The sequence below is a fragment of the Stenella coeruleoalba genome, assembly GCF_951394435.1.
Source record: "Stenella coeruleoalba genome assembly, chromosome: 6".
NCBI classification, from domain to species: Eukaryota; Metazoa; Chordata; class Mammalia; order Artiodactyla; family Delphinidae; genus Stenella; species Stenella coeruleoalba.
The window spans coordinates 106,067,073-106,085,674 of record NC_137151.1 but is presented as its reverse complement, the minus strand read 5'-3'; the positions used below and the strand labels follow the sequence as shown (position 1 = coordinate 106,085,674).

The 18,602-nt window shown below is 39.4% G+C and overlaps 1 protein-coding gene across 4 annotated transcripts in view; it reads left to right on the top strand.

The window, feature by feature from the left end:
* The window catches only part of ABCA12 (ATP binding cassette subfamily A member 12), a gene marked incomplete at its 5' end in the record, with an annotated part of 280,846 nt that overhangs the window by 90,175 nt on the left and 172,069 nt on the right, over positions 1-18,602 (top strand). Inside the window, one exon of one of the 4 annotated variants that reach the window (XM_079924330.1) lies at positions 13,312-13,380. The exons of the other annotated variants lie outside the window; for them this stretch is intronic. Within the exon in view, the coding sequence (XP_079780456.1) occupies positions 13,312-13,380 (69 nt within the window). Of the gene's footprint in view, positions 1-13,311; positions 13,381-18,602 lie in introns of those variants that run through there. 4 annotated transcript variants of the gene reach the window in all.

Below are 18,602 nucleotides of genomic sequence, written 5' to 3'. Positions count from 1 at the left end.
ATCTCTTAGACTGTTTTTTTTTTTTTTACTTTTTTCATTTGTTTTTCTTTTTGCTGTTCTGATTGGGTGATTTTCATTATTCTATCTTCCAGATCACTCATGCGATCATTTACGCATTATTCTATCTTCCAGATCACTTATGCATTCTTCAGTAGTCTTCTACTCATCCCTTCCAGTGCATTTTTTAATTTCAACTATTGAATTTTTCATTTCTGATTGGGCCTTTTTTATATTTTCTAGTTCCTTGTTAAAATTCTCACTGTGTTCATCTATGCTTTTTCCTAATTCTTTTTTTTTTTTTTTTTGCGGTACTTGGGCCTCTCACTGCTGCGGCCTCTCCCGTTGCAGAGCACAGGCTCCGGACACACAGGCTCAACAGCCATGCATCACGGGCCTAGCCGCTCCGCGGCATGTAGGATCTTCCCGGACCGGGGCACGAACCCGTGTCCCCTGCATCGGCAGGTGGACTCTCAACCACTGCGCCACCAGGGAAGCCCCTAATTCATTTAACATTCTTATTACTAATGCTTTGAATTCTTTATCTGGTAAATTGTTTATTTCTGTTTCATTATTTATTTTTCAGGGGTTTCCTCTTGCTCCTTCAATTGAGAACTGTTCCTCTGTCTTTACATTTTGCTTAACTTTCTCTGCCTTTATGAATTTAGGTTGAAAGTTACCTATTGCACTCTTGAAAGTGTGTCCTTACGTGGGAGCATCCCTATATAGTCTGTGTACCTTTGGTGGGAGATTTGGATTTGACATGAAGAGAAGTCACATCTTTCCTCATGGTGTGCTGGCAGCTATCACCTTGGTAGGGAGTGAGGCTGGAGATGAAGGGTCTAGAGCTGGAGCCATGTGAGGTGGAGCTTTCCCTCTGCTTAGTGGCTGTCACTGCCTTATCAGGGGCAGGGTCAGATCCCAGGTTGATGGAGCAGAAGCTCTGAGGGTTGGGTTCAAGCTGGCTCTGTTGCCTTAAATATGTGCTCTCCCCTTTCCCAGCACTGACACCCTTACCCCAGAGGGGAGTGCTGGAGCAAAGGGGGCTCATGCAGACTCTAGGCTTGTGACCAGTCATGGGCTATGGCAGGCCAGCCATACAGGTCGAGGTAGCTTCCAGTGTGCTGCCTGTACCAGCAATGGCAGCCCCTGCTGTATCTGACTCTTCCTTGTTCATTATAGCTGATCACTCCCACCAGCCTCTGCCTCCACCAGGCTGTTGTGAGCCATGCTGCAGGGCAGGTGGGGCCCATGTAGGCTCTTGGCGTTTATTGGGCATCGGCTGTGGCAGTCTGGCTGCCGTCAGAGATCAGGACCATCCCTAATGCACTGCCTGTGTAAACGCCAGCTTTGGCTGCCCCTGCCACTTGCAGACACAGCCTGAGGTCCAAGTCACCTCTGTGTCCCATGTCTGAGCTCTCTCCCCAGTCCGGCATAGCAGCCTCGCTCTAGTGTGGAGCTGCAGGGTGAAGTAGGCGGGGCTGGAACGTTTGTTCGTCTCTGGCTGGGGTGCATGCTAGGGTGGTTTCAGGAAACCAGGCAGCCACTGGAGCAGTCTTCAGTCTGCCCTCTCCACCCTGCATCAGGAGCAAGCCAGCGCTCATGCATCCCTCACAAGTGGAGCCCAGGCTTCACCCAGCCCTCCTCTTAGCCCCTGCAGCCCTCCAACCAATTAAGGGTGCTCTCTTCCCTGTGTAGGACCCCAGAACTGGAGCGCCTAATGTGTGGTTCAGACCACTCTCCTCAGAGTGGATCTCTGCTCATGTGTTCTCCCTTTGCCTCTGAGTCCCCTCTCAGGGGCACAGGTTCCACCCTGATTGCTTCTCTTCCCTTCCTACCCAATTCCATGTGGATCTTTCGTATAGCCTTGTTTGTACAACAGTCTCTCTGCCAGTTTCCAATTAGTCTTCAGTGAGAACTGTTCCATATGTAGATGTATTTTTGATGTGTTTGTGGTAGAAAGTGAGTTCCACATCTTCCCACTCCGCCATCTTTTTTTTTTTTTTTTGCTGTGCGCGGGCTTCCCACTGCTGCGGCCCCTCCCGCTGCGGAGCACAGGCTCCGGACGCGCAGGCCCAGCGGCCACGGCCCACGGGCCCAGCCGCTCCGTGGCATGTGGGATCCTCCTGGTCTAGGGCACGAACCCGCGTCCCCTGCATCGGCAGGCGGACTCCCAACCACTGCACCACCAGGGAAGCCCCCCACTCTGCCATCTTGATTGATCTCCTGCAAAGGTCAGTTCTGTTCAATATGGGAAGGTACTACGCAAGGGCATGAATACCAGGTTATGAGGCCCACTGGATGTCATCTTGGAGGCTTGTTATTACAACAGTCTATGTAAAAGTACAAGCTTGTGCATTCTCTCTTAACATTCATATTAACTATCAATCTATTTTCCTAGTTACTTAAAGACTTCAAGGTTCTTAATAATTGTTTTGTACATTGAATTAATAGCTTTCAAAGCACACCATTGTAGCAACATTTTACTCTTACTTTAATAAATATATGTGTTAATTGGCACAGAATTTCCATATAACCAGCACATAAACAAATTTTTATTTGAAATTATATATAGAAGTTTTACCAATATTTAAAAAGAACAATTAAGATAATAATACAACCAAATGACATTTACTTATTACTGACCATGAAATTCTGGTTAGGTACAGTGGTAACATATGTGATGATACAACCATTAATCACACAGGTTCAGGGATGTCTGAAATGGCCTTCAGTGCTTCATCTTACAGTGGCTGAGACTGGGGAGACTGTCTCAATTATTTTGGTCAAATAATGAGACTAAAGCCACACTTCAGGACAGTTCCACCACAAAAGGCCTTAGTGAATTTGACATGAAGCTCCATTTCCTCCTTATTAAAGAACTAGTGCTAACTCTTAAAAGACTCTAGCTGTCTTAGGGGGTCAGTCTGAATTGGTTGGGGTCCCTTTGCCTTTTTCTCCCTCCAAGCTTGCTCTGTGCCAGAAGGTTTGATGTCTGAAAGGGATTCAGGGTCTTAATTCCTGATTATAAATGGCTCAACATTTGTTTGACAGGAAAACCAGTCTCATTCTTTTAATTTTATGCTACATTTTATCACCTGGGCAGCAAAGAAATTCTACTTGTACTCAGAATTTCACAAAATATTTTGTGAACATTTCCATCAGTTTTTGGTTCTCAACCCTATAACCTCAGTGATTCAAATTTAGTCCAAATTATCTGAAAAGAAATAGATGTTACACATTTCATTCCATTGCCTTTCTATTCTAACTCATCCTTAAATAAAATAATCCCTCTTCTCACAGCTTTGAAACAAACAAAAAACCCTTTAAGTATATTCCTGAACACCATTCAGGGAGCAGGCTTTGGAAAATCATTTGACACTGGTTAGTACCGCAATCCCAGTTATTTCAATAAAAGAGGTTGAAAATTTACTCATGCTGCTCTTAAATGTGTAACTAAATTGCAGCTTCTTTATTTTCTCTAATAGATTAGATCATCTTTATAATATTTTAGTCCACTGGATAACATGGAGGGAAAAAAATCTACAAACTTGCTAATATACAGTTTAACAGTCCTTTCCAGTTTACATAACCTCTTTATGATGGCTTGATGTGTTTGAGATAAATTTTCAGTCTTTTATATTTCTTCTTATTCCTTGCGATCCTCTTCAAGATGATGAGGGGGTTTACTGAGGGCTGGTTTTATGGTCTTAAAGTATCAGGAGCTAAGGTGATGGTGAGGTTTGGGAAATGGGAGGCTCACAGATCCACATTTGTTCTGGATCCTTATTGGTTTCTTCTAGAGTGATAGATCTTGTCTGTTCCCTGAACTTGTAACCCCTGAGACAGTTCTCTCCAAGGGTTTGGGACATCATGCTGGTGCCTACCACTAATGGCCATTTGCTAAAACTATCTGTCTAGTGTTGAAGTATCCCTGCACTGCAGTCTCTTTGTTGTTCATCCAATGTAGTTTACAGCAATTGTTTGAAACTTTCCCAGTTTTATGATCAATAATATTTCTTCATAAGAAGTAGATTAAAAAAAGATAAAAAAAAAAAGAAGAAGAAGTAGATAGCATTTTTTTGTTGTTTTTGTGTCACGCTTTTATTTAGCTTATCAGAAAATCTTGAGAAATCCAAAACCAGGAAAAGGAATTTTGATTTGGAGGAAATGGGGTGCGTGGTGATGGGAGCAGAGAAAGCCAGGATTGGGAAGTTTTATGAGGACAGACTGAAATGTAAAACCAAAGTGGATTGAAAAGATTCCCCTTGAATGTGAAACAAGTAAGGGGAGATTGAGGACAAACTTGCCCTATTTCCCAGACTTCTACCTGCTGGCTTTGGAATTTAATATGTAATAGATACCATTTAAAAAAAATTATTGAAAGCAAGTTCTTTCTTTTTCTCCCTTCAAGTATTTGGATATAGGCATAACTGTTTCAGAAACTTTTTAAAAATCAAGAGTTTAAAAAAGAGAACATTTGAGAGGTTAGTTTTTCAATAACTACCAAGTTCTTTTGGATTTAAATTCTTATTTCATATTGATTCCTTATGATTGCGGAACATCTGCATGGCATCAGATTGCTGAGGCCCTGTATCCCTCAGGGTTCCACCAGAAAAGCAGAACCAGCAGGAGATCTTTATTAAGAGATTTATTGCATAAAATTGGCTATGCAGTTGAGGGGGGTTGGCCAGGCAAGTCTGAAGTCTGTAGTGCAGGATGCCAGGAAGGACGGGCTGAAACTCTGGCTGGAGCTTCCATCCACAGGCTAAGTCTCTTCTTTATCAGGGAAGCCTCAGTTTCGCTCTTAAAGCCTCTCAGCCATTGAAGCAGACCCACCCAGATTATCTGTCCTACTTTTACTTAAAGTTAACTGTTTATGGGCTTTAATCATATCTACAAAATACCTTCACAGCAACACCTAGATTAGCCTTTGAATGAATAACTGGAAACTAAGCCTAGCCAAGTGACACATCTATAGATCATCTCAGGTCCCAAAATGTTTGTCCCTGGAGTTTCTCAGTGTTGCTTATGATCTAATTTTCTGTCCTTCATACCTCTAATAATAGGGGTTATGTCCATGTTTACCTGCTATTTTTTGATATTTAAGTGGATCGATTCTAACCAACAAATAGGCAATATAGTCAGTATATTCTAAATGTAGGAAATGCATGTACATACAAATCGTACATGGCGGGATCAATTATTTTAAAACTTTGTTTGCTAGCTCAGACTTCGTATTTAATCAAAACCTTCCAAAGAACAATCTTCTCTGAATTTAAAGTATAACCAAGAAATCTTGGTTTATAGAATGTCATGAACAAGTCATTTCCTGCTAAGTTTTTCCTCTGTGCTGAAACTACACTTTTAAAAAAACATTTGAATGTATTTGTTCAATATTATCATGAAAGTATAATTTCAGCATTAAATCTACTTCCACCTTTTCTCACTGACTCACTGCAATTAGTCTTTTCTTTGCTTCACTACATCATTTTAATGATGGCAAATCAAAGCCTTAATATATATTAAAAATAAGAAAAAATTCAGTTATGAAATGTCATTGCCACAGGGAAGTATTACTTTTATAATTTGTACGGGAATTTAAAGATTCTTTTGAGTTTGAGTTACAATTTGTCGTTTTCACATTAGAATAGAGGATCTAGATAAGTTTATCAGTTCACTGAAAGGTTGAACATTTCTCTTATAAATGATCACTTGCCACTTAATTGTTCATAATTTGGTCATCCAGATGAAGTAGAATAGACTTGAATTTTTCAGAGTATCATAAACATAAAAGACCCAAAATATTAATCTTCAAAAGAATTCATGGGCCCCTGAGAATACGTCACAGATCCCAGAGGGGTCTACACTTCTACTCAAACTGCCTTGGGTATAGGAAAAATAGAAAATGACAGTATTTCATATGTCCTGATATGTAATTGAATATTGCTTTGAGTTTGAAGTAATTGCTATGGAATTAATCTCATTGTATTCCTTGATTGTCATTGTTCTGGGGGTTCCAAGTGATCAAGCATTATTTTAGCCAGTAATAATAGGAATTAACTGCAAGGGGTTTGTGAAATTTTTCTTCTTCAGAAGCTGCTATCAGAGTTTCTTATGGTGAGAAAAGAGCCCTTATTCTAGTGACTGGTAAGCTGGGATGTAAATGCATCCCTCTAGAGTCTGGAGAGAAGGAGGCATCCAAGCTTCAGAGAAGGAAGCAAAACTACTCAACAAGAGAAAAGGAGAGGAATTTAATAGTCCCAGAACGGGAGGAGGAAGAAAGGAGTGAAGAAAACAAGGAGATGGGAGGGAGAGAGGAGAGGGGGTGCATTGGTGAAGGTGAGAGGTCACACAGTCTACATTTTGTGAGCCACTCATCTCCAATAAGGGGACTAAACTCAGCAAACAATTTGTGTGAAGGTTTTTTGTATGTTGGTTTGTTTGATTTTCCTATACACATCACCAATGGGTTGAATTTCTATCTGGGTTATATAGAGTGTTATTTCAAGCCACATACGCAGATGTAGGAACTGGGGGGCAGCGAGGACTTAGGTACTATCTAGTTGTTTACATTTGTTTGATCCTTTAATTAATTCCCCAACAAATCTGTGGACTAAACATAACTATTACCCTACTTTCTAGATAGAGCATTGGAGCCTCCAGAATCAACCTAGCTGGGAAGAGGAAAAGTGGCCCCAATATATGTCTCCTCACTAGGTGCCCTCTGCTCTTTCCCCTCAAACGCCCTACTTCCTTGTCAGTCAAGACAAATTTCTTTTAAAATAAGCTCTTGTAGTGTTCTCTCCCTTTACAGCAAGCCAGTGCCTTCTCTTGCAATGTGATTTGACATTTCTCACGTGGCCCCTAGGGAATGAAGTTGCTATATCAAAGTGGCATCTTGCCGATGACCTCCTGAGGCTGCAGAACCACAGTGTCAACAGGAGTTCATTTCAGGGGCTCCTGGTGCTACACAAAATGCTTGCTGTTTGCTCTAAACAATGAACTTTCATTATTGAAGGAAGACTGAAGATTTGAGGGTCAAGCTCTGGGTGACAATGGGATTACGTTTCCCGTAGTGGTAGGAAAGTTTGTGCAAGCCCTTTTGAAGAGTTTTGAACAAGTTTTGTCTTTATTATGGCCTCTATACAGATCATAACCGGCTTTCAGGACAGTTCCATGGTCCAGAGAGAAAGCCTGAGTAATAGCAGAATGGGCAAGATTAGCTTCATTGCAGTCATTGAAATTGTCATTTTAGATTGAGATATATTCATTTTGTGTTACATGTAAATGCTTCCTCCTAAGAAGAAAGTTAATGTATAAACTTAATAAAAAGTTAATGAATATGAAGTTATTTAATTTAAAATAGTTTTGAATTTGTATGTTTAGAAAAATACTGCGGATAAATCTAGGTGCTACAAAATTTGGTTCAAAAGATCTGTCCAGTTCTTTGTAGCAAAAGTTTACTGATATCATGCCATATGCTCCATTTGTCACATGCTATCATTAAGGCACTCATTAAAATGCATATCTGAAGGGCCAGATGTTTCATTTTTATTATACACCATTTTCTTCACATTTACAATTCATGTATGCTTATATAATGGCTAAAATTTTGTGAATATTTCTTTACATACTTACGCATATGTTTTGTGTTTCTGTCTCTATGTCTGTAAAATCTATACGGGCATGTTTTTATATCTATATACACACATACAGAAATGGATTTTTTTGAGTATGGACCTGTGAATTGATTCTACCCTATTTAAAAAATATATTCTCTTGTTCAGAAGTCAAACTATTAGATACCAGCACACATGACAACTAATTAGTCCCTTCCATTTCTCCTGGTTTCTTTTCTTCTCCTTTGTTTCAAAATATTGCTTGCGGGGCAGCTGATGAAAGGGAAGTGCTATTAAAGGAGCCACATGAAGGGGCATGAAAACAAAGACCTCAGTTCTCTGCGGACTAGCCAAATAGTGCTTGAATCAGAGACTTTTAAACAAAAATATTTTATTATTGATTTAAATTGAAATCATTGACCAAGCCCCTTCTACCCCAGTCCTGATTTTTCAAAGTAATCTAGTAGTAATACACATAGAAAATATATGGAAAAATTGAGTGTTGCTCAGGATTGAGGGGACAGATAACTGGGTGACTTGTTTTTTTCTATACTGTAGGTTTGGAATTTTAAAATGCAAGACATTATAACTTTCTAGCTTGTTCAAAAAAAAATAAATTTTTCTAAGTTTCTGTTGTATTCAAGAGAACACATGCTGCCACATACATACAGGAACCTTTAATATTTGTGATATTCTTTTTACAATTTTTCCATGAACAGGCCAGTTACCAAAGACTAAAACACATGCAGAAGTTGGTTTGTTGTATTTTTTTGAAAAAAAGAAGTAATACTAGATAAAAACACAGATTTGTCTTTTAAGCTGTGTTAGGTTTTTTTTGTGGGGAAAGACATAAGTTGAGAAGGAGAAAACAATAATAGTATTTTTCATTTTCATCTTTTCCTCTAAAGTGAATTGACGAAAACTTATACTGCAAAAAGAGAGGACTGATCTCCTACATCAAATCTTTCCTTAAGTTTTAATAGGTTGGCTAAAAAGGGACCAATTAGTTCTTACTTCTTATCCCCACAAGATTATAGCAACATACATAGTAAAATTAATTCAACATACTTCACCAGTTTAAACAAGGAAATTATTACTCATCCTGGGTGAGTGGGTGAGTAATTCTTTGCAAGATTGTAAATCATCCTGAAACTCCCAGAGTCACAGGTGGAAATTCCCAGGCTCAGTGGTAAGTAAGATAATCCTTAGTTTATCAAAATGGCTCTCCTTACAAGACCATGTTATTTGTGATGGGTCATTTTGTACCATTGTATCATCTTGAAGGAGAAGCTGCCTTATAACTTAGCTTGGAGTGAGTCTTATTTAAGTCCATTTAAAATATGTTTATCTTTCTGGTTTTGTGGATCAGATTTTTACCAGTTGCTTCCTGAAACAGTTCTAACCGCATCATCATTGGAGTGTCTCATTACTGATAAAGAACCTGAAAATCCTGAATCTGAGAACTTCCTCACCCGTTTTATAGCATTGGCTATCACCACCTTATATCACAGTGTATCTAAGGTAATGAGGTATTAGCAGTTGGTGCCCCATTACCTTAAGCTTCTGGTGGAACCCCACCCTTCTCATAAAAGGAGGATGCTGTTATTTTTGCCATGAGTTGGCTTCAATTTTCCAACTTATTTCACATTTCCACCTGGGTTAAATGCACACGCTTGCCATGTGTTCTGATCCATGCTTGCTTTATGAAGGCCTATTGGAGAACAGGCTTTGAAGACACAGAGACGTGGGTTCAAATCACTGTCCTTACGCTCATTAGCTATGTAACACAGAAAAGCTACTTGACCTATGCTTCCTTATCTATAGAGCAGATGTTATAAACTGACATCACAGGTTTATTATAAAGATTGGATCCTGTGTGTGATGAGCATCCCATAGCATCTTACCGTAAAAGTCAGTTAAATGGTGTGAAAAAAAGTAAGTTGTCACTGTTGCTATGAGCAAAAACAGATTTGGAAGTCAAGGACTAAAATTATGCATATGGTTCCCATCAAAATTCTTAAATTATTTCACTTCATCATTAGCTCATTCAAAATAGAGGTTTCAGGTCTTAACCTGAATCTCTTATCCTACTAACATTTTCATCTTCCCACAGCATCAATTTTATCATGCTCTGTCTCTTTCGAAGAGTTGCCAGGAACTTCCCATTCTAAATCCTCAACATGGCATCCTCTGATCTTTAGCATTAAGGTCCCTCACTCTCCAGACTTTATCATCTACCACTTCAAACCAGCTCTTAGATCTAATCAGGCCAGAGTTCTCACCATTCTCCAGGGATAAAGAATTAATCTCCAGCCCTTCGTGTTTGATAAGGCATAGTCCCTGTCTTCAAGGGGCTCGGAGTATAGATGAAGAGACCAACTGTCTGTGGCGAAGGCCAATAAGGAGTTGACTATCTTTATGAACGGAGGTCTATGGTAAAACAGGTGAAGGGGTGATTAAATTCAGCTGGGAGTGGGGCTGTGGTGGGTGGAAGGGCTAGGAAACACTTCCGAGAGGAAGTAGCACTTTTGTCAGTCCTTTAGGAATGAGCATGATTTTATTTTGGGCAGAGGGAGCCGCATGACCAAAGCCTGAAAGTAGATGGTCCTCATCCAAGGCACTACAGCAGATGGCAGGAGGGATGGCTGAGACTGGAGAGACACACCTGATGAGGCTGGCAAGGGCCAGGCTGGGAAGTTCTTTGCTGCTCTACCAATAAATCTAAAACGAGCAGCATTCCTTTTCCTGAATTCCTGGTGCAATTATTCTTTGTGCACTTGTTTTTGACATTAAAACATTTTTTTAATATAAGTGATTTATAGGCCCCTAGAGAACCAGGAAAAACCATGAAGTTCTTTCCTCTTCTTCTCAGCTCTTCCCATGCAGTGCAGCACATAGGATTGAAGGTATCATGACACAGAGGTGTAAAGTATGTACTTAAGAGTTTGAGTTCCCTCTCTGCTGTTTCCACTGTCCCCACTTCTAACTGGGTGAACTTAGGAAAGTTACAGCATCTCTATGAATGTCACTTTCTTCCTCTGAAAATGGGGATAATGCCAATTTCTATATGATAGGCCTTTTATAATGATTCAATAAATTCTTAACCAATGTTTCCTACTCAATTATTCAATAAGCATTAATTGACCGCCTACTACAGGATGAGACCTGTGCTAGATTCGGATTATTCAGTGATGAGTTAAATAGACATGGGCTTTGTGATCTAGTATTTATTATTATTACTATTGTTATTATTAATGTAGATCTTTAATAAATACTATTAAAACAAATTAATGTGTTTCAGCCACATCAATATCTTACCTGTGGTTGGACCAGTTCCCTCTTGTCCTGCTCCCGGGGTGTGTTACTTGACTGGTTGACTGACAAGAATTGCCACATCCAACGTTTATGGAGCCCACCAGTAACACGGTTGTGTAGCTTTATCAGAGCTCTTATCCTAACTAGGTTTAGTAGGTGAGACCAGCCTCAGGAGGATAACTATGCATGCTCAAATCTAATTCTTAGTATGGCTTAAGTCAAAAATTTGTGCTGTTTGAACTGTTCTCCAAAACTTGCGATTACTAGTGCTCTGGAAAGCAGAAGTCTAGAATCCTTGGAATAACTAATTTTGCGCAGGCTATTCCATGATAAAGCTATATTTTTATTTTTACTGCTGGTGAAGTGAATGTACAAAAGTAAGCACTGCCTATGTTCTGGTAGATGTGATGACTCCTTACTTGATAAAGGGATGCACCTGTCAGTCTCAAAGATGTAGAGTCACCGACAGCAGAGAAAGGGGTCAGAGGCAGATATTGTGGACTGAGAATTGAAAATCATTCCTAAAGACAACCTGGGCGTGCTGGCCTCAGGCAGAAGCAGTGGAACAGCCGCGTCCCGTGGCAGATCACTGTAGTCCTGCCAAATGGAGTGATTTAACTTCTCAGTACAACTATAAGAATAACATCTGTAAACAGCTTACTGGTAAATGTGTTCCTTCATGGATTGTATCGTTCTAACTCTGACTCTCTTTATTTGCTGCTCAGTTTAGTTTTTGCTTAAAAACTTTATTTTTCATCAACTCTATGTCCTGGGTGCAGCATATTTCTGGTTGCCAAATTTTTCTTTCTTCCCTCAAGGGGAAATCCTAAGGTATCTGTCAATAACATCCCAATCTACAGTCAGGAGTGGGGCACAATAAGGCAAAAATGCAAGTTCCTTGACAGACATATAAACAAAAAACTATACTGGATTCAAAGACAGGAGATGGGAGATATATATATATATATATACACACACACACACACAGGGGTATATCTAAAAAGGCTTCATGGAAGATGTCAATTTGGGGACAGTTTTGAGAGGTAGGTGCTTTGAGAGGGAGGCATGTATTCAAGGTAGAGGAGTTAGCATAAGCAAGCCAGGGACCAGGAAGCAGAGGTTACATTGCATATTGTAATACATACCAGTTCGGCAGGTGGCCGCACATTTATGATAGACTGTTGGAAGATGAGACTGGAAAATTGGCTGGAGCTAGACTGTGTAGGCATTGAAAATCAGAGGGAATGGGTTGTCATTAAGGTGTTTAAGCAAGGTTATTCCTAAAAGCCTTTATTCCAGACTTCCTGGATCATGTATACCCTTAAATCACAATTAAAATTACTTAATTATAAAGTACCTTGAATAATTCAAGCATAAGCCTTTTTCTTTTTCCTTAATCTACAATAGATTTCTTCTGCTGATTTAGAGATTTCAAGTGCAGTAGAACTCTGTTATATACTCAGAAATATCCTGGGTCAACCTATGTCTCCTTTAACCATAAAAGCCTGAAACAACATGGCTGTAATAGACACATGAATCCCTGGACCCCAAATGAGGGTATCCATTGTATATCATTTCTGTCACAGCCTACCTTTTATTTTCTGCATTTTTTGTAATCTAAATTGTGATAGAAGCCAGCATAGTCACTTCCTGCTAAATCAAAGCATTCAGCTTCACTTTAAGCTAAATATTGAGACCTTCTCTAGTGTACCTAGTGGTGGGCTGAGGTTCAAAGTGTTTCAGCTGAGCTCTGGCCTCATTGACTTAAAACATCTTAATGACACTTTGTTATGAGAGTCATTAGGCCCAGAGTCTGTAACACACTCTCTGTGCCCTGCCTCTGCTAGAGCAGGCACTATGTACTGAAGAAATCGAGAGAATATAGGACAAGTCCTACTGGCCTGGCAAGGGTCCCACCTAACTCTTCATGACGTGTCCAGGCCACGTGACACCTGCTCGAAGGTGTGGATAGGCAGTTAATTTTATGGAGAGTAGGAAGTGTGGGCTCAGCTTTTTTTTTTTTCTTTCCGTGAGGCAGTATCTGAAGGATATTCATTCTCTCTTGAGTCTAAACTTTATGCAACAAGCAGCAACTGGATGTTATTTTAAAATAAGCAAAAGCCACCAAAAGATCCTGGTCTGGGTCCTTGTTTGAGAGAAAGAGTTGGTTGAGAAGTGTTCCTTGGTCAGGATTAACCCAAGGGAAAAATCCAAGAGGGAGAGAAGATCTGTGGGTTTCTTACCCCAGCCCGCAGGAAGGCTATGCCATGAAAAGGCTTCTGACCCATTGACACACAGCAAGTTGGACGGGGAACCAATTCTTCTTTTGAGGTTTGGAGGAAAAGAGAGGAATTCTCTTGTTCGTGGCGTTTGAAGGATGGCTTCTCCATCTCATCAGCTTCACGTCTTGGTCTGGAAAAATTGGCTAGGCGTCAAAAGGCAGCCGGTGAGTAAAACAAGGGAAGGGGTCCTGGGGGAAAGGCTGCAGACAATTTTAAAATGTAGTGTTCATGACAGGTAAAAAGAGAAGGAGAAGAGTTTTAAATCATTTTCTAAAGCAGGAATGAGATATTTCGAAATCATCCCTGCATCTGTCCTACAGCTAAATGGGGTGAGTCTAAACATGCCCCCAAAGCTGCCTTTTGATTTCAGGAAATTAAAAGAATAAACCAGGACATGGCCCGGGCAAGAAAGGATACATCTTGTTACCGGTTGAATTGGAACTTGTGTTGAATTCTAGATTTGGGGCCAAAATGCTTTCAGAAATTTTCCTAATGAATTCTGTTAAAAATGAGATGAAGGGGCTTCCCTGGTGGCGCAGTGGTTGAGAGTTCGCCTGCCGATGCAGGGGACACTGGCTCGTGCCCCGGTCTGGGAGGATCCCGCATGCCTCGGAGCGGCTGGGCCCGTGAGCCATGGCCGCTGAGCCTGCGCGTCCGGAGCCTGTGCTCCGCAACCAAGGAGGCCACAACAGTGAGAGGCCCAAGTACTGAAAAAAAAAAAAAAAAAAAATGAGATGAGGAAAAGTTTCAGATGAAAGGTACAATAAATGGGGGAGAAATGTACTTAAAAACCAAAACCAATAGAAAGGTTGGTTGATAAGAAACAGTATTTACTAGAAATGCCAAACAAAGGTTAATATGTATGTGATGCTTCAAGAGTGTTATTGAATCACTTTATTGCTACAATCTGTCTACTCAGCTTATTGCAACATCTTTTTTTTTTTTGTGCTCTTACACTCATGTTTGCTTTTTAAATTACATAGCCAGCTATTACATCCTCACCAGATAGGGTGCAGGGAGATTGAGAAAGGAACTGGCTTCTGTGAGTTGTTGCATATTCAGAAGAATGTTTGAAAACTGGAGAAATCCAAAAAGACACTCGATATACTTCATTTTAGAAGGTAACTCCCAGCCTAAAATTAATAATATAAGTATTTGCAAATAATATGCATCATAGAAACCAGTTTATCTATACACCGTATCTCACTCTAGGTTTGCTTGCAGTGCCTGACGCCTTACTTACTTACACCTTACAAGTGTTCTGATGTATATAGTATGAGGGAGAGGTTGATTTGCCTTTGTGAATTTGGTGGATAGGATTTAAAATCACAAGGCATTATGTGATTACACGGGTGTGGGTGTGGATATAAAATTTTAAATCATTAATATTTTTACTTCATTGTCGGAAGCAACACATCGGAAACAACACAAAAGTGAAACTTTCCATAATTTTCCCACAGTAGGTTCTGTGTGGAATTCAGCAGGGAAAGAGTCTGGGTAGGTGGAGGTGGTTAGAAGACAAGAATTGGCTTCTTGGTTCTGTTCCTCACTAGCTACATGACTTAAAGAGCATATCACAATTTCTCTGAGCACTGGTTTTCCCATTTGTAAAATGGGCATCTGGTCTACCATATCTGTCTCATAGGGTGGTAAGAACCAAATGTGCTAATGTATTTCAAAGTGCTTTATAAATGATGAAACACTTGGCAAATAGATTGTAGAGGGATTTGGGGCAATGTCTGTGTCATATTTTATTCAAAGTAATGGTGAAAGAAAAAGCAGGGGAAGGGAGAAAGAAAGAAATTTATATACAGTAAAGTTCCTAAGTGATGAAAACTCAATAGTTAAAAGAATAAAGGAACTGAAAACGTATATCTGTTGCTGATAAGCTGAATGCTAAGGTGGTATATTTTCCTTACAATTCCATTTTACCTAAAAATTAAAAATAAACCCTCAAGTGAATAAATTTTTTCATTAGGAAATTTTATCTTTAGAAACTTTAATAAGTTCCTTCCTCATCTGTAAAGTAGCTGGCATATCAATTTTCTACTTTAGAGTTTTTCTCCATTTGAGTCAATTTCTGCTGGACATGGCATATTTAAAGAAGGTGAAAGTCAGGCATGCTAAAATGTTTTCACTATGATAACTTATATTATTCCTAAGTAACCAAAATCCCTGAAAGCCCCTGATAATAATACTTTTGCCTAGGGAAAGAGAATACATGAACTATTAGTTCATTTTGGGACATCAAATGATTCAGATCTTAAGAGCACCTTGAGAGAATGGGACCTAGCACAGTCTTGGTTGCAGGAAGTGAGATCATTAAAAGTCCAGAATTTGGGGCACTACAGAAGGCCCACCGGAATCCATTATGAGTAACCAGAGGGACAGAAGAGACCTTTAGAAAACGGTGATGCCAAAAGGAGAAGGAAAGACAATTTTAAGTGGAGAGGTAGAGGGCAAAGAAAGGTGTATTTCCTCATAGTTTTGCCTAGAGCCAATCCTATGTCTTGGTACTGGAAGAGAGGATTTGAGGACACAGGTGGAAGGGATATATGTGTGCCAGTGTTACTTAAGAGGGAAGAATGAGAAAATCAAGAGGTTGGAAAGTTAGGATTAAAAAATCTAAACGGAGATAAATGTTTCTAAAATGTGAAAAGAGAAAATATAGACAAATTAGAAGACAGAACATGTAAAGAAGGGGTATATAAATTGGAGGAGAGGACAAAGTCTTTGTATAGGAAGTGGACTTTGGCATCCATCAAGCAGTTATTTAAGATGCAGGTATTTTTATCTCTATCTTTGTAATTGTTCTGAATATGGCACTTTAAAAATATACTTTTATACCCAGGAAAATAGAAATTAAGTTGTATGACACTGGAAATGTATAGTCATTAGTGAATGTTGAGGAAAAATGCTAGTATCACCTCCATGCCATCCTCTTCCATTTTGTTTTCAAGAGAGTCAATCACAGAGCAAGGCAGTAGGAAGGATAGTGTGTAGAGGAAGAAGTTAGGAATCTATAAATGGAGATGTAAAACAAAAAAAATATATAGTAAAATTATTAAAGTTGAGTGGGGATTACTGAGGAAGTTTATTATAAAAGTATATACTAGACTAGAAAGTGAAAAAACTATTTTAAACAGCTATGCTGTCTAAGAAGTAAAATAACAATGGAATAAGCTATATGATGACCTGGCTGCAAAAAAGGGAAGGCAGGATTTTTAATTTTTTTTTTTTTTTTTTTTTTTTTTTTTTTGCCGTACGCGGGCCTCCCACCGCTGCGGCGCCTCCCGCCGCGGAGCACAGGCTCCGGACACGCAGGCTCAGCGGCCATGGCCCACGGGCCCAGCCGCTCCACGGCACGTGGGATCCTCACGGACCGGGGCACGAACCCGCAGTCCCCCTGCATTTGCAGGCGGACCCCCAACCACTGCGCCACCAGGGAAGCCCAAGATTTTTAATTTTTGAGGTGACTTTCCTCAAAATTGTTCTTAGAGCTAATGTTTCTCTCTTTTTTGTAAAATCAAATGTCAGAATTCTGAACTCTTTGAGATTATCTAACTGCCTTGATTTTACAGGGCCCCTGAGAGTTCAAGGTACTTGTCCAGAGTCACGTAGTGAGTTTAAAAACACAGTTATATTCTACCAAAACTGGATCTCTTCTTTCCATTACCTCCTGCTATTCCAATACCTCTCTATTGCTCCTAAGTTGAGTTTCCTTTCCCAATATTCTCTAATCCCTGCTCAGAGTTCAGCCCATCAACAAAGAGATCATATTCGCTAAGGAGGCCTTAGATATTGCTGTTTTTCAATATTAGTGGTAATACCAATTCTCAATTATATTGCAAAAAATGAATACTAGAGGAGTGTGAAAAAATACATTAGGCACCAACAGAAATGTTAGGCAATAGAGAAAGTCAATTAGATGCAGTTGCTACCCTGCTGGTCTTGTAATTTAACTCTAAAATATAAGGGAAAAATGAGCATACATTCCACCGGAGATGGTTAGCAACAGGGAGGCTCACCTAATGAGATGCTAGTTAATGACAGGAAACAGAGTCCTGGGACAGCAAAGGCACTGAAGGCTTAAAGACTAGATCGTGCAAGATAAGAATTTATCTTTCATTAAGAAGATGGATTCTAAATAGGCATATCAAGAAGTGACTACAGGTCTCTATAGAAGTGGAATCTAATTCCAGACTTATGACCTAAAGAAGGAAAGTTAACTTCAGCTATTTACTTTCTTTTGTAACTATTTAGCTGGTGGATCACACTTTAGCTCAGTTGATGATAGACCTAGTTTTTCTATCATAGATATTCCTACAACTTGATAAACTTCTAAAACTGGATCGAATTTGACACTTCCTCCCCAATCCTCACCTTGCTCATTTAATTTTCCCTCACAATGGCTAAAGAAAAAGGAAGACTTAACTTGAAAATTTTGGGACAGGTTGGTCCATGCATTAAAATAATTTTTTGATTAAAACAATTTAGAATTAAACTCGAATTTCAAATTTAATTCTAAATCAGATTAAAATGAATTCAGTGTTGCACAAGTCACTCAACTATATGGTCAAATGTTCCAGGCCCTTTTACCTCTTCTGGATCTGTACTATTTACTCCCTTAAGCCCTTTTAATTATTCAAAAAATTTGTATCTACTTGTTCATTACGGTGCCTGGCACATAGCAGACATGCACATTTTATTAGTTTAGTCAAGCAAAAAGTAAATGAGGTAAAGATGTTTTGGAAGTGGAAGCAATAGAGAAATAATTAGCTTAAAGCCCAATAAAAATGTGTTATTTTCATAAACATCAAAGAAGGTTTACCAATCTTCAAATTGTATTATAATCTATAAATATGGATTTCAGAACATTGTCTTGATCCCAGTTTTTAGATGGGTTATTTACGTAGACGGCAGTGTTCACTAGCAGAAAGCCCAATTAACAGAACTCTTGTGCCACTTTTGTTTCCTTGTTTTGGGGGTGAAACTAAGGTTTATTTCACATCTAAAGTATCACACTCTTACTTCTGAATATGAACCTTGTTACTTGTTAACACCAAGTAACAGTCACCTTTGACTTAACAGACAATGCAAAAAGGAAGGAATAGAAGAGGAAGAAAAAGACTGTATACTTTATATAGGAAAGTCTGGGCGATTTTTATTTTCAGGTTTGTAATAAAAAGTTATGATTCTAGGTTATAGCTCAACATTTAAATGACTTTCAATGCTGTCATAGGCTGAACTAATAAAAGTGTGGTATTGCAAAGAGAGCTAGTAATCTATTTAGTAGGGGTTTGGCTACAAAACTTAGTGGTTAACTGTGCAGGTGCTGAAGTCAGGCTCCCTGGGTCCAAATATCAGCTCTAGCGTTTAGTGGCTT